The sequence below is a fragment of the Oncorhynchus tshawytscha genome, linkage group LG27 (assembly GCF_018296145.1).
Source record: "Oncorhynchus tshawytscha isolate Ot180627B linkage group LG27, Otsh_v2.0, whole genome shotgun sequence".
NCBI lineage: Eukaryota > Metazoa > Chordata > Actinopteri > Salmoniformes > Salmonidae > Oncorhynchus > Oncorhynchus tshawytscha.
Genome location: NC_056455.1, coordinates 20,628,720 through 20,645,497, shown reverse-complemented (window position 1 = coordinate 20,645,497; position 16,778 = coordinate 20,628,720). Strand labels below are relative to the sequence as shown.

Sequence of the window (16,778 nt, the reverse complement as noted above, 5' to 3'; positions counted from 1 at the left end):
ACCTTTATGTTACTATCAGTGTGTATTATAGTGTTTACACAAATATTATATTTTCTCCAAATAATAATGTTTAAGTCCTAATTCTATTTAATAACCCCTATGTGCTGTGTGTTTGTGCAGAGAACATTCTGTGTAAGGCCCGTGAACCATGTGGTATGGACACCCTGCCCCTCAATGGTAACTTCAACAACAGCTACTCCCTCCGCAGCGTGGGGCCGGTGGGCGGTGGCGGCGGCAGCTGTGACTTCCTGGGCGGGGGCATGGGGTGTGCAGACACCCCCCCTCCCCTCAACCCCCGCGGGTCTGAAACCCTGGGCGGGGATGGAATACGGCGCAACCTGTCTGACGCAGCTGCCTTCGAGAAGATGATCATCTCTGAGCTGGTGCACAACAACCTGCGTGGGGCAGGAGCTGGGGGCGGGGATAGGGTCTGTGGTAGTCTGGCGAGGGGCCCTCCTCACGGCGGAGTAGGCCGAGGCACGGGAGTAGCTGTGCCAGAGCCGAGCATCAGCCTGGACGACGACGAGGACTTCCTGTCCAGAGAAGGCGGGGGCCAGAGGACGCCGCAGGACATGGAGCTGCTCTACAAAGCCCTGGAGGAGCCGCTGCTGTTGCAGAGAGCCCAGTCTGTCCTTTACCAGTCTGACCCCGAGGAGTCAGAGAGCTACACGGCCGACCTCACAGAGAGCCTGGGCCACAGCGGCCACAGTGGGCACAGCGCCGGAGGCCAGGGGTCTGGGGGACAGGGCCCTGACTCTCCCGCCAGGGACTCCCTGTACACCAGCATCACCAACCTGCGAGACTCGCCCTACCCGGACAGTAGCCCCGAGCCCCTGGAGGTGGTGCCCCGCTCGGCCCAGCCCCCTGAGGAGCTCTATTACAGCTCTGGGAGGCCCGCCCTGGGGTCTCGAGGAGCACCCATGCAGACCTTCTACCAGGCCCCGCCCCCCAGGAGGCCCAGTAGGGAGGGGGAGGGGCACCCCGGCCAGGAGCCCACCCACAGCGAGGGAGACGGACAGATGCAGCTGGTCACCAGCCTGTGACTGGAACCGGGAGGATGCGGACGGGGACCAAGATGATGAGGATGAGGATGAAGGCTGGCTGGTTGCCTCCTCAGAACCCGCCTCTCTCTCTTTCTCTCGCTCCTCTCCACTTCCTGCTTGATTGGTTGCCTTTTTTTCCCTCTTTATTTGTATTGAAAGATGAGCGAGCAAATGTACATTTAAGGGGAGTTTCAGCTGTCTCCACGGCAACAGTCTTATCCTAGAGAACCTCCGCTGTCTGGTGGAGTGATGGCTGAGTTGTTCTTCTCTGGAACATTCACCCGCTCTCTCCTTCTCTCTCTTCAACATCCCCCTTTCTCTTGGCACGCAGCAGACAGATGCCAAGTCCAGCACTCTGAATGTACCAATCCAACAAACCCCTTATACCTTACTCCTACAGAGCTACAGATATTTCTCAACTTAACTTTGTTCAAAGTCCATTTTATTTCATTTCACTGAATTTCTACAAACATTCCTCTCGAGAAATTGGTCTCATTTTCTAGTTCCCTTTTCTCTTTCCCTTTTTCATGTTCCATCTCTCTTTTTGTTCACTCATCATTTGCTCGGCGTAGTTAGCTGTGGAGACAGGGGATATACTGTAGTAGCCTATTATACCATAGGAAAAAAATCTCTGAAAGCTACTTCAGTCTTGCCAAAAATACATTTTCCCAGCCAGAACAGAAACTGGAGCATTCGCACACACACACGCTCACTCACTCACAGAAGTGCTTGTTTCTGAACATCAGACGCAACCCTCCATCTGAGTAAAAAGAAGCCAGAACAATTGTTCAGACAAAGGCAGTTGGAGCTGACTAAGAGTAGTTGCCTTTATTTTATCTTGCTATGAACTGACTCTTATGTACAGAACTAGAGGAGAGACTGAGGAAGTAGGAAGTACACCACAGGACAGGAAGGCTGTTTGAGGGGTCAAGGGTCAGGGGTCAAGAGGTAGATCTTTAGGACTCGAGGAACGGACAAGGACTTTTTTTTAAATTTGGGCTTTTTTGTTATTTTCTTCAGACATTTGAAAAGTAAAAGACTGCTTTACTAACTTTGAAGAAGAATATGTTATCTTGGTGACTTTCTGTTGCATCACCCGGAGGGTTATTAAGGGACAGGTTGTGTCCCTTTAAGAAAGGATGCCCTCTTCAATGGATGTGTCCACGTCACCTATGTGTGGTTGTGACAGAATGGACTCTAAATGTTGGAACCACTTCAGCCGTTACGCAAGTCTAACCCTGTACATATGAACCACACAAACTACAGTACTTACTCTACTCCTACCGTGTAAATACAGAAACCAGATGAAGAAAAGCAACAAAAAAGTAAGAAATACTAAAAACTGACTTCTTGTACTGCAACAAAACAACAAAAGAAAAAAAGAAAATGTTTTGGAGTTTGTGACCTGAATGATGCACTCTATCTCTCTGCCCGTCTTTATCTTGCTCTCTCACTGTCGTTCTCTTGAGTCATAACTAGTGCTGTGCCATTCAGTGAAAATCTCTCGAACAGAAAAACAGAGAGAGAGAAAGAGTATGATGGGTGGTAGATTTTGCATACAAATAAAAACGTTGAAAAAAAAGTCCTGGCACAATTTTATGTAATATAATCCATTACATGTTGTTAATGTTTGACCTTTGACATTCCCAGACAGGAAGTGCTGTGTGGGAGGGGGGAGGGGGGATAGATGTCATAATAACATGTCATACTGTGCCTCATCACGGGCGTTCCAATGCATTGTGGTACAAGGGCAGCAGCCATAATGTGATTTTGGTCAGTAATGTATTGTTTGAAAGGTTATATCCTAGATACAACTAAATGATATCATTTTAATATGATGGGTTTTAGCATGTCAGATAACATTTGTTTTCTATCAAACGTCTTTCATTTTGCTGTTTCTAACAGAGTTTCAGCATTATTCCAGAGCCTAATGTGACTGTGTGTGTGTGTGTGTGTGTGTGTGAGAGAGCGTGTGTGCGAGTTTGTGTGTATGCGTACATGTGGAGGAGAGTGTGTGTGTACATGTGGGTGTGCGATATGCTCAAGCATATGTACCATATTCGTGGGAATTTTGTAAGTGTGTACATTCAAAAAGCTATTTTTGTTGGGTGAATTGAATGCACATCAGAGGAAGGGGACAGTAATTCTATATCTAGGAGAAAGCCTTTTATTCTATTAGCTTCCATCTCAAAGACTAGGGTAGCCAGCTGCTTCTGTGTGGCTGTTCCTGAGGTTCAGGTACCAACGTAAAACTGGGACACTTCAGGCTGCCTCACAGGATCTTGAGCAAGGAACAATGACAGGGTTTGTCTGAAATGGCACCCTATTTCATATGTAGTGCAGTTCTGACCAGGGCATGCCTATGTAGTGAACTACTATTGACCAGAGCCCTATGTAGTGAACTACTATTGACCAGAGCCCTATGCGAACAAAGACAGAACTTGGATCAAAGATGCATGCTGTGTTCAAAATGAAACCATAGTGCACAACTTTTCACCAGGGCAAAAGTTGTCCACTATGTACGGAATAGGGTGCCATTTCAGACACAGACAGTACAGTCAGAATGACAGGCAGACTTGACCAATGGGACCATCCAGTCAGAATGACAGGCAGACTTGACCAATGAGACCATCCAGTCAGAATGACAGGCAGTTGACTGATGGGACCATCCAGTCAGAATGACAGGCAGTTGACTGATGGGACCATCCAGTCAGAATGACAGGCAGACTTGACCAATGAGGCCATCCAGTCAGAATGACAGGCAGAGTTGACTGATGGGACCATACAGTCAGAATGACAGGCAGTTGACTGATGGGACCATCCAGTCAGAATGACAGGCAGTTGACTGATGGGACCATCCAGTCAGAATGACAGGCAGTTGACTGATGGGACCATCCAGTCAGAATGACAGGCAGACTTGACCAATGAGGCCATCCAGTCAGAATGACAGGCAGAGTTGACTGATGGGACCATACAGTCAGAATGACAGGCAGAGTTGACCAATGGGACCAGAATGTCAGAATTACAGGCAGAATTGACCAATGAGACCATCCAGTCAGAATGACAGGCAGAGTTGACCAATGGGACCATCCAGTCAGAATGACAGGCAGACTTGACCAATGAGACCATCCAGTCAGAATGACAGGCAGTTGACTGATGGGACCATCCAGTCAGTATGACAGGCAGTTGACCAATGGGACCATCCAGTCAGAATGACAGGCAGAGTTGACTGATGGGACCATCCAGTCAGAATGACAGGCAGAGTTGACCAATGGGACCAGAATGTCAGAATTACAGGCAGAATTGACCAATGAGACCATCCAGTCAGAATGACAGGCAGAGTTGACCAATGGGACCATCCAGTCAGAATGACAGGCAGTTGACTGATGGGACCATCCTGTCAGAATGACAGGCAGAGTTGACCAATGAGACCATCCAGTCAGAATGACAGGCAGAGTTGACCAATGAGACCATCCAGTCAGAATGACAGGCAGAGTTGACCAATGGGACCATCCAGTCAGAATGACAGGCAGTTGACCAATGGGACCATCCAGTCAGAATGACAGGCAGTTGACCAATGGGCCCATCCAGTCAGTATGACAGGCAGTTGACCAATGGGACCATCCAGTCAGAATGACAGGCAGAGTTGACCAATGAGACCATCCAGTCAGAATGACAGGCAGTTGACCAATGAGGCCATCCAGTCAGAATGACAGGCAGAGTTGACCAATGGGACCATCCAGTCAGAATGACAGGCAGTTGACCAATGGGACCATCCAGTCAGAATGACAGGCAGTTGACCAATGGGCCCATCCAGTCAGTATGACAGGCAGTTGACCAATGGGACCATCCAGTCAGAATGACAGGCAGAGTTGACCAATGAGACCATCCAGTCAGAATGACAGGCAGTTGACCAATGAGGCCATCCAGTCAGAATGACAGGCAGAGTTGACTGATGGGACCATACAGTCAGAATGACAGGCAGAGTTGACCAATGGGACCAGAATGTCAGAATTACAGGCAGAATTGACCAATGAGACCATCCAGTCAGAATGACAGGCAGAGTTGACCAATGGGACCATCCAGTCAGAATGACAGGCAGTTGACTGATGGGACCATCCTGTCAGAATGACAGGCAGAGTTGACCAATGAGACCATCCAGTCAGAATGACAGGCAGAGTTGACCAATGGGACCATCCAGTCAGAATGACAGGCAGTTGACCAATGGGACCATCCAGTCAGTATGACAAGCAGTTGACCAATGGGACCATCCAGTCAGAATGACAGGCAGAGTTGACTGATGGGACCATCCAGTCAGAATGACAGGCAGAGTTGACCAATGAGACCATCCAGTCAGAATGACAGGCAGAGTTGACCAATGAGACCATCCAGTCAGAATGACAGGCAGAGTTGACCAATGGGACCATCCAGTCAGAATGACAGGCAGTTGACCAATGGGACCATCCAGTCAGAATGACAGGCAGTTGACCAATGGGCCCATCCAGTCAGTATGACAGGCAGTTGACCAATGGGACCATCCAGTCAGAATGACAGGCAGAGTTGACCAATGAGACCATCCAGTCAGAATGACAGGCAGTTGACCAATGAGACCATCCAGTCAGAATGACAGGCAGTTGACCAATGGGACCATCCAGTCAGAATGACAGGCAGTTGACCAATGGGACCATCCAGTTAGAATGACAGGCAGTTGACTGATGGGACCAGAATGTCAGAATGACAGGCAGTTGACCAATGGGACCATCCAGTCAGAATGACAGGCAGAGTTGACTGATGGGACCATCCAGTCAGAATGACAGGCAGAGTTGACCAATGGGACCAGAATGTCAGAATTACAGGCAGAATTGACCAATGAGACCATCCAGTCAGAATGACAGGCAGAGTTGACCAATGGGACCATCCAGTCAGAATGACAGGCAGTTGACCAATGGGACCATCCAGTCAGAATGACAGGCAGTTGACCAATGGGACCATCCAGTCAGAATGACAGGCAGTTGACTGATGGGACCATCCTGTCAGAATGACAGGCAGAGTTGACCAATGAGACCATCCAGTCAGAATGACAGGCAGAGTTGACCAATGGGACCAGAATGACAGGCAGAGTTGACCAATGGGACCATCCAGTCAGAATGACAGGCAGTTGACCAATGGGACCAGAATGACAGGCAGTTGACCAATGGGACCATCCAGTCAGAATGACAGGCAGAGTTGACCAATGGGACCAGAATGACAGGCAGAGTTGACCAATGAGACCATCCAGTCAGAATGACAGGCAGAGTTGACCAATGGGACCATCCAGTCAGAATGACAGGCAGTTGACTGATGGGACCATCCTGTCAGAATGACAGGCAGAGTTGACCAATGAGACCATCCAGTCAGAATGACAGGCAGAGTTGACCAATGAGACCATCCAGTCAGAATGACAGGCAGAGTTGACCAATGGGACCATCCAGTCAGAATGACAGGCAGTTGACCAATGGGACCATCCAGTCAGAATGACAGGCAGTTGACCAATGGGCCCATCCAGTCAGTATGACAGGCAGTTGACCAATGGGACCATCCAGTCAGAATGACAGGCAGAGTTGACCAATGAGACCATCCAGTCAGAATGACAGGCAGTTGACCAATGAGGCCATCCAGTCAGAATGACAGGCAGAGTTGACTGATGGGACCATCCAGTCAGAATGACAGGCAGAGTTGACCAATGGGACCAGAATGTCAGAATTACAGGCAGAATTGACCAATGAGACCATCCAGTCAGAATGACAGGCAGAGTTGACCAATGGGACCATCCAGTCAGAATGACAGGCAGTTGACTGATGGGACCATCCTGTCAGAATGACAGGCAGAGTTGACCAATGAGACCATCCAGTCAGAATGACAGGCAGAGTTGACCAATGAGACCATCCAGTCAGAATGACAGGCAGAGTTGACCAATGGGACCATCCAGTCAGAATGACAGGCAGTTGACCAATGGGACCATCCAGTCAGAATGACAGGCAGTTGACCAATGGGACCATCCAGTCAGTATGACAAGCAGTTGACCAATGGGACCATCCAGTCAGAATGACAGGCAGAGTTGACTGATGGGACCATCCAGTCAGAATGACAGGCAGAGTTGACTGATGGGACCATCCAGTCAGAATGACAGGCAGAGTTGACCAATGAGGCCATCCAGTCAGAATGACAGGCAGAGTTGACCAATGGGACCATCCAGTCAGAATGACAGGCAGTTGACTGATGGGACCATCCTGTCAGAATGACAGGCAGAGTTGACCAATGAGACCATCCAGTCAGAATGACAGGCAGAGTTGACCAATGAGACCATCCAGTCAGAATGACAGGCAGAGTTGACCAATGGGACCATCCAGTCAGAATGACAGGCAGTTGACCAATGGGACCATCCAGTCAGAATGACAGGCAGTTGACCAATGGGCCCATCCAGTCAGTATGACAGGCAGTTGACCAATGGGACCATCCAGTCAGAATGACAGACAGAGTTGACCAATGAGACCATCCAGTCAGAATGACAGGCAGTTGACCAATGAGACCATCCAGTCAGAATGACAGGCAGTTGACCAATGGGACCATCCAGTCAGAATGACAGGCAGTTGACCAATGGGACCATCCAGTTAGAATGACAGGCAGTTGACTGATGGGACCAGAATGTCAGAATGACAGGCAGTTGACCAATGGGACCATCCAGTCAGAATGACAGGCAGAGTTGACTGATGGGACCATCCAGTCAGAATGACAGGCAGAGTTGACCAATGGGACCAGAATGTCAGAATTACAGGCAGAATTGACCAATGAGACCATCCAGTCAGAATGACAGGCAGAGTTGACCAATGGGACCATCCAGTCAGAATGACAGGCAGTTGACCAATGGGACCATCCAGTCAGAATGACAGGCAGAGTTGACCAATGGGACCATCCAGTCAGAATGACAGGCAGTTGACTGATGGGACCAGAATGTCAGAATGACAGGCAGTTGACCAATGGGACCATCCAGTCAGAATGACAGGCAGAGTTGACCAATGGGACCACAATGACAGGCAGAGTTGACCAATGGGACCATCCAGTCAGAATGACAGGCAGTTGACCAATGGGACCAGAATGTCAGAATGACAGGCAGTTGACCAATGGGACCAGAATGACAGGCAGAGTTGACCAATGGGACCATCCAGTCAGAATGACAGGCAGTTGACTGATGGGACCATCCAGTCAGAATGACAGGCAGTTGACCAATGGGACCAGAATGTCAGAATGACAGGCAGTTGACCAATGGGACCAGAATGACAGGCAGACTTGACCAATGGGACCATCCAGTCAGAATGACAGGCAGTTGACTGATGGGACCAGAATGACAGGCAGAGTTGACCAATGGGACCATCCAGTCAGAATGACAGGCAGTTGACTGATGGGACCAGAATGTCAGAATGACAGCCAGTTGACCAATGGGACCAGAATGACAGGCAGTTGACCAATGGGACCATCCAGTCAGAATGACAGGCAGAGTTGACCAATGGGACCAGAATGACAGGCAGAGTTGACCAATGGGACCATCCAGTCAGAATGACAGGCAGTTGACCAATGGGACCAGAATGACAGGCAGTTGACTGATGGGACCAGAATGTCAGAATGACAGGCAGTTGACCAATGGGACCAGAATGACAGGCAGTTGACCAATGGGACCATCCAGTCAGAATGACAGGCAGAGTTGACCAATGGGACCAGAATGACAGGCAGAGTTGACCAATGGGACCATCCAGTCAGAATGACAGGCAGTTGACCAATGGGACCAGAATGACAGGCAGTTGACCAATGGGACCATCCAGTCAGAATGACAGGCAGAGTTGACCAATGGGACCAGAATGACAGGCAGTTGACCAATGGGACCAGAATGACAGGCAGAGTTGACCAATGGGACCAGAATGACAGGCAGAGTTGACCAATGGGACCAGAATGACAGGCAGAGTTGACCAATGGGACCAGAATGACAGGCAGAGTTGACCAATGGGACCAGAATGACAGGCAGAGTTGACCAATGGGACCAGAATGACAGGCAGAGTTGACCAATGGGACCATCCAGTCAGTATGACAGGCAGTTGACCAATGGGACCATCCAGTCAGAATGACAGGCAGAGTTGACTGATGGGACCATCCAGTCAGAATGACAGGCAGAGTTGACCAATGGGACCAGAATGTCAGAATTACAGGCAGAATTGACCAATGAGACCATCCAGTCAGAATGACAGGCAGAGTTGACCAATGGGCCCATCCAGTCAGTATGACAGGCAGTTGACCAATGGGACCATCCAGTCAGAATGACAGGCAGAGTTGACCAATGAGACCATCCAGTCAGAATGACAGGCAGTTGACCAATGAGACCATCCAGTCAGAATGACAGGCAGTTGACCAATGGGACCATCCAGTCAGAATGACAGGCAGTTGACCAATGGGACCATCCAGTCAGAATGACAGGCAGAGTTGACTGATGGGACCATCCAGTCAGAATGACAGGCAGAGTTGACCAATGGGACCAGAATGACAGGCAGTTGACCAATGGGACCATCCAGTCAGAATGACAGGCAGAGTTGACCAATGGGACCATCCAGTCAGAATGACAGGCAGTTGACTGATGGGACCATCCTGTCAGAATGACAGGCAGAGTTGACCAATGAGACCATCCAGTCAGAATGACAGGCAGAGTTGACCAATGAGACCATCCAGTCAGAATGACAGGCAGAGTTGACCAATGAGACCAGAATGACAGGCAGAGTTGACCAATGGGACCAGAATGACAGGCAGAGTTGACCAATGGGACCATCCAGTCAGAATGACAGGCAGAGTTGACCAATGGGACCATCCAGTCAGAATGACAGGCAGTTGACTGATGGGACCAGAATGTCAGAATGACAGGCAGTTGACCAATGGGACCATCCAGTCAGAATGACAGGCAGTTGACCAATGGGACCATCCAGTCAGAATGACAGGCAGTTGACCAATGGGACCATCCAGTCAGAATGACAGGCAGTTGACCAATGGGACCATCCAGTCAGAATGACAGGCAGTTGACTGATGGGACCATCCAGTCAGAATGACAGGCAGTTGACCAATGGGACCAGAATGTCAGAATGACAGGCAGTTGACCAATGGGACCAGAATGACAGGCAGAGTTGACCAATGGGACCATCCAGTCAGAATGACAGGCAGTTGACTGATGGGACCATCCAGTCAGAATGACAGGCAGTTGACCAATGGGCCCATCCAGTCAGTATGACAGGCAGTTGACCAATGGGACCATCCAGTCAGAATGACAGGCAGAGTTGACCAATGAGACCATCCAGTCAGAATGACAGGCAGTTGACCAATGAGACCATCCAGTCAGAATGACAGGCAGTTGACCAATGGGACCATCCAGTCAGAATGACAGGCAGTTGACCAATGGGACCATCCAGTTAGAATGACAGGCAGTTGACTGATGGGACCAGAATGTCAGAATGACAGGCAGTTGACCAATAGGACCATCCAGTCAGAATGACAGGCAGAGTTGACTGATGGGACCATCCAGTCAGAATGACAGGCAGAGTTGACCAATGGGACCAGAATGTCAGAATTACAGGCAGAATTGACCAATGGGACCATCCAGTCAGAATGACAGGCAGTTGACCAATGGGACCATCCAGTCAGAATGACAGGCAGTTGACTGATGGGACCATCCTGTCAGAATGACAGGCAGAGTTGACCAATGAGACCATCCAGTCAGAATGACAGGCAGAGTTGACCAATGAGACCATCCAGTCAGAATGACAGGCAGAGTTGACCAATGAGACCATCCAGTCAGAATGACAGGCAGAGTTGACCAATGAGACCATCCAGTCAGAATGACAGGCAGAGTTGACCAATGGGACCATCCAGTCAGAATGACAGGCAGTTGACCAATGGGACCATCCAGTCAGAATGACAGGCAGTTGACCAATGGGACCATCCAGTCAGAATGACAGGCAGTTGACTGATGGGACCAGAATGTCAGAATGACAGGCAGTTGACCAATGGGACCATCCAGTCAGAATGACAGGCAGTTGACCAATGGGACCATCCAGTCAGAATGACAGGCAGTTGACTGATGGGACCATCCAGTCAGAATGACAGGCAGTTGACCAATGGGACCAGAATGTCAGAATGACAGGCAGTTGACCAATGAGACCAGAATGACAGGCAGAGTTGACCAATGGGACCATCCAGTCAGAATGACAGGCAGTTGACTGATGGGACCAGAATGTCAGAATGACAGGCAGTTGACCAATGGGACCAGAATGACAGGCAGAGTTGACCAATGGGACCATCCAGTCAGAATGACAGGCAGTTGACTGATGGGACCAGAATGTCAGAATGACAGGCAGTTGACCAATGGGACCAGAATGACAGGCAGTTGACCAATGGGACCATCCAGTCAGAATGACAGGCAGAGTTGACCAATGGGACCAGAATGACAGGCAGAGTTGACCAATGGGACCATCCAGTCAGAATGACAGGCAGTTGACCAATGGGACCAGAATGACAGGCAGTTGACTGATGGGACCAGAATGTCAGAATGACAGGCAGTTGACCAATGGGACCAGAATGACAGGCAGTTGACCAATGGGACCATCCAGTCAGAATGACAGGCAGAGTTGACCAATGGGACCAGAATGACAGGCAGAGTTGACCAATGGGACCATCCAGTCAGAATGACAGGCAGTTGACCAATGGGACCAGAATGACAGGCAGTTGACCAATGGGACCATCCAGTCAGAATGACAGGCAGAGTTGACCAATGGGACCAGAATGACAGGCAGTTGACCAATGGGACCAGAATGACAGGCAGAGTTGACCAATGGGACCAGAATGACAGGCAGAGTTGACCAATGGGACCAGAATGACAGGCAGAGTTGACCAATGGGACCAGAATGACAGGCAGAGTTGACCAATGGGACCAGAATGACAGGCAGAGTTGACCAATGGGACCAGAATGACAGGCAGAGTTGACCAATGAGACCATCCAGTCAGAATGACAGGCAGAGTTGACCAATGAGACCATCCAGTCAGAATGACAGGCAGAGTTGACCAATGAGACCAGAATGACAGGCAGAGTTGACCAATGGGACCAGAATGACAGGCAGAGTTGACCAATGAGACCAGAATGACAGGCAGAGTTGACCAATGGGACCATCCAGTCAGAATGACAGGCAGAGTTGACCAATGGGACCAGAATGACAGGCAGAGTTGACCAATGGGACCAGAATGACAGGCAGAGTTGACCAATGGGACCATCCAATCAGAATGTAGCGTTGCCGTATTAAAGCGTTTCCAGAGAGAAACCATCCATCAAACCAGAGATGTATTCATGAGGTTCCTTCCCCTAAAGTCTGTCCAAACATTAAAAAGCTGAGAGTTTTGCCATTCTCTTTATTTATGTATTTTTCTAATGCTTTATTTATCTCTATATTTATTTATGTATTTGGAATATTTATTTCTATGTTCATTTATTCATGCTTTATTTTATTTTTTGAAGATCTCTGTACATAGCTGAGCTGTGCGATGCGAATGCTGAAGTAAGCCCTTTTAAATGTGCAGTACATTTAGGCAAGTAGATGGATTCTCCAGCGCCCACTTCAGGGTGACATTTGGTTAGGGCCTGGGTGTCCCACTTCTTCCTAAAGAGTCCTAAAGGGCACATTGAGTTTAGTTGGGGCTCTTGGGGGAGAAAGAGAAGGATTGAAAGCCAGGATAGAATTAAGAATATATTTGTTTTTTCCTCCATTTCTTCTTGGTAGAAGAATCTCTCTTAGTTCAGACTCAGATAGGAGGCCCAGGTGTTCTACAGGAGGCATGTGTGCAATACTGTACTGGTGTGTCTGACTTGGTTTAACATTGGAAACGGCCTGGTTGGGTAGTGTTACTATATGCCTACCACTGGACCGCTGTGTATGTCTGTGTTTACAGAAGGATCTGATAATTATGCATATTTTCTTTTGCTTGTTACTGGAAATATTAATTAAACATTGGCCTTGCAGCTCATAGTTAATTCAATAGGAGCATTGACCGGTCAGCAATGGACAATTGAATGTATGTTGACTAGAAGGAATAAAGAAAGTGAATTAATGCCCTATACTGACCGCCATCATTATCATCACATCACCACCTACACCTTTATTGATGTGATCTACAAAGTTACCTAGCTGGTAACCTCACAGGGACAGACACCGTGTATGGACAGACTCACCAGGAGGGGAAGAACCTGCATCACCATCTCCTCTGTAGGCTCTCTCTCTCTTTGTCTCTCTCTCTCTCTTCCCTCACCTCTCTCACTCCATCCCATCTTAATCCACCAGTGGGCTCCCTTTTAGCCCAGCATTAATCCCAGAGTTTTGTTTGGAGTTAATTTGTTTGTCTTAAGCTTTGTTTACACCAGATTGATATCTCAATAAACAGTGGAGCTGTACTGTATTGTGATTATCCAGCAGAAAGCACTGTAGGACCCAGAGACCTGCTCAATGGGAGTTTCACCCCCATCTAAATCCCTATGTTACCTCTGATTAGGATAATAACACTGGCTAATCATTTACTGTGCTGAGACCACAGAGGGAGAGACCTCTCTCTCTCTCTCACTTCCATCCCACTACTCCCTGCCCGTGCATCTAGCCCCTACCTCAATTTGTGCAGGCAGGTGGATTGAAGGTTCCTATAGGATAGAGTTGGAGTCAGTCTGTCCCTTCAGTCTGCGGCCCCTGCAGCTCTACCCCAGTAGAACAGTCATCTCTCAGTGTTCCAATAGACAGCGGAGGACACTGTGATCTGACAGTAACGTTGCCCTGCTGCTGACCTTCTCAGATGGACTGTTTCTCTCCCAGGTTTGTGATGCCCATATCCTGTGACCTCTGCGTTAGTGTGAAAACATGTCAGTGGTTCCTCTGCAGCGGAGGGGAGGAGAGGAGAGGAGGAGCACTGGGTCATGTAGTCTATCCCCAGGGAACTGCCATAAAGGGAGCGGTGTCAGGACATGTGATGTCACAGTTAGCCAGGGACAGAGTGTGTGTGGGGGGATGAGTGTCAGTGTGCCTGTGTGTTCATGCAAGGTTATACAGGAAGCAGAGATAAGAATGTGATGTATTGTTCTAGATGCCTTACTGTTGCCATGGTGAGGAGTCAGGAGGTTCCAGTTCATCAACTAACCAGGCGCATTAGATCAACTCCACTGGCCTCACAAACCCATTGTAACAGTAACACAAAGGTCTCTGTCTGTGTAGTGAAATTATTGAGATATAATAGGAATCAACTGCCACATCTACTGGACAAGGGAGATTTTCAGAGTGATAAGGAATGCAACAGGCTTTCCTATATGAAATTAGTACTATTTTGTTATTGGTCTCTTGTTACATGTCCATATGACTATATAGAGTACATATATCATAGTTTTAAGAATATGTAGGAGTATGATTACACAAATGCAGTGACAAGGATTGTGCTGTTTATTTTTGTGTTCGGTAACTGTCCGTCCATGGAGCTGAGTTATGGCTCAAAGCGGAGGCCATCTTTTATACACAGGGTGGGACTACAACAGATGGATTTCTGGGTAGGGTAGGCTGGGTACTCTACACCCGGAACCTCTGGTCCAAAATCAAAAGACAACACACATACTACACGCATAGTTACACACATACATGTCCAGTCAGGTTAGGTAGTTTAAACTACTGTGTACAGTGAAGTGGCGCTAGAGATCATAAAAGATCATAAGGGATTTACCGTTTACATGTTCAAAGTCGATCCACGTAACCGTAGGAGCTAGGAGCAGGCTGACGTTGACCTATTCATTTTTGTAGGCATGTTTTTCTATTTCTGAATACACATCCCAGTACTCTGGCTCCTCTGACTGTGTGACTCTGATCTGAACTGTGTCTGAAACTCTGCATGTGTGGATGACTAACGCTATGGGACACTGATGAACCATCTCTGGTGAGCAGCTCCATGGGACACACATACTCCCCACGAGGCTGACTGGTCACTGTAGGCTAGAGATGCTGGTCTAAGTGGCCAGCCACCTATCGAGGTATATTGGTGAGTGTTCTGCATGGCTGTAAGTGTACAAGGGCAGGGTCTGGGAAATGTGCATGAGATGTTCTGGGCTCTATACTGTAGGAGGGGTTGTGATGCTGTTAGTAGCAGGTCAGTATGTTCATTGGTCAGACCCAGCCAGACAGTATTAGACATTAGGAATGACCAGACAGGTTGACAGTCTAAGGCAGAGAAGTGTTGGTAAGAGATGAGTGACGACTGGTAGAACTGTTGCTGGGTGTATGGATGGAAGGGATCCGTTTGGGAGGTTCATCATCAGTAGGACCTTTGAGGACTGAGAACTGATCATGTGCCATTGGGGTGATGATAATGTGTACATCTCCATTTAGAGTACTTCTCTTAGATTTCACTATGATGGGTTTTTCTCCATTCATTTATTCTGTACTTCTGAATCCTTTCTAAAGAGAGGTTGATGTAAAACCTTGATTCAGTTTTGTTCTTTTTTTATTTGAGGACTGATGTGTGATTCTTTTCTCACGTCATTGCTTTGACAGCTGTCTGTCTATCTGGGCAATAGGGGGTGGTGGTTTTCTGTGAGCGTTTGCGTCATCGCAGGTCAGCGCGACCCTGTATCAGCACATATTAATAAAAAACTATTTAAAATCAAACTACCTTGTGTCAATAATGGACTAGAGTTTCCCTACAATCTTTCCATGTGCATTCATTCTAATGCTGTGTGGGTGTCTTTCAAGCTGAAAATGAAAAGGTGTTTTAAGTGCTAATGATTTATTCATGGTTTGGCCTGCAGGGTGATGGGGATCTGAGTATGGTGGTGTATTAAACCTCGTACCAACAGGAGTACAAGACTCCCTGCCTCTGCCTTGCTCTGAGTAAACTCTCTTCTCAACCACATGCAGATGGAACTGTGGGTGGGTTGATTCTTTTAATGGTCTTCTATCCAAGGCCTTCAAACAAACAAAACTATCAAAGAAAAGCTAAAGAAAGGCGAGAGGAAGGAGACGTTGTTTCTATACGAGTCCTGCTCTCACTCCCACTCAGGGTTGGTTGGTTAGCGATTGGTCCTGTACGCCCACCATGATTGGAAGACGACCAACAAGGCTATTCTATGTTGAGGAGGGTTAGTTCATGCTGAGAAATCAACGGTTGTTCATAACAAATGGTACTGAGCACCAGTGGCAGACATTGAGAACAGAGGTGGGTGGTTTCAGTCAGGGCTGGGCAGATCACTTTAAAAATGTGAAGAGTTGCTTAGGTATACAGTAGACTTAGTGAGCCGTATGATAATGCAAACTGCAGATCACATGGATAGCAGTATGGTGCAGTACTGTACAACCACCATTTTGGATGTTTCATAGCAGAAAGCCGGCCATTCACAGGAAGTGAAACTACATTTTGCCATGGCAACAACAAATTACGAGCATGAATGTTTCTGTAGTGTGCACTTCCCCTAAACTTATAGTTTGTGATGTGAGGGCCCAACATTGAAGTGAAGGGGTTTGTAGTACAGTATCCACCCTCCCTTGAAAGCTCATTGTTACTGATAGTGTGTCATCAGTGTTTGATAAGTGTCTCCTGGAGGGGTTCGTTTCCTTGATGGCTCATAATCCTGGCCATTGTAGAATCTGATCGTTAGCTAAT

At 48.1% G+C, this 16,778-nt stretch overlaps 1 protein-coding gene across 1 annotated transcript in view; it reads left to right on the top strand.

Annotated features, from left to right (window-relative positions):
* The window catches only part of adgrl1a (adhesion G protein-coupled receptor L1a), a 91,851-nt gene extending 89,147 nt beyond the window's left edge, over positions 1-2,704 (top strand). Inside the window, exon 23 of the mRNA XM_042307446.1 lies at positions 121-2,704. Within this exon, the coding sequence (XP_042163380.1) occupies positions 121-1,043 (923 nt within the window). The 3' untranslated portion in view covers positions 1,044-2,704. The remainder of the gene's footprint in view (positions 1-120) is intronic.
* The last annotated feature ends 14,074 nt before the right edge of the window (positions 2,705-16,778 follow it).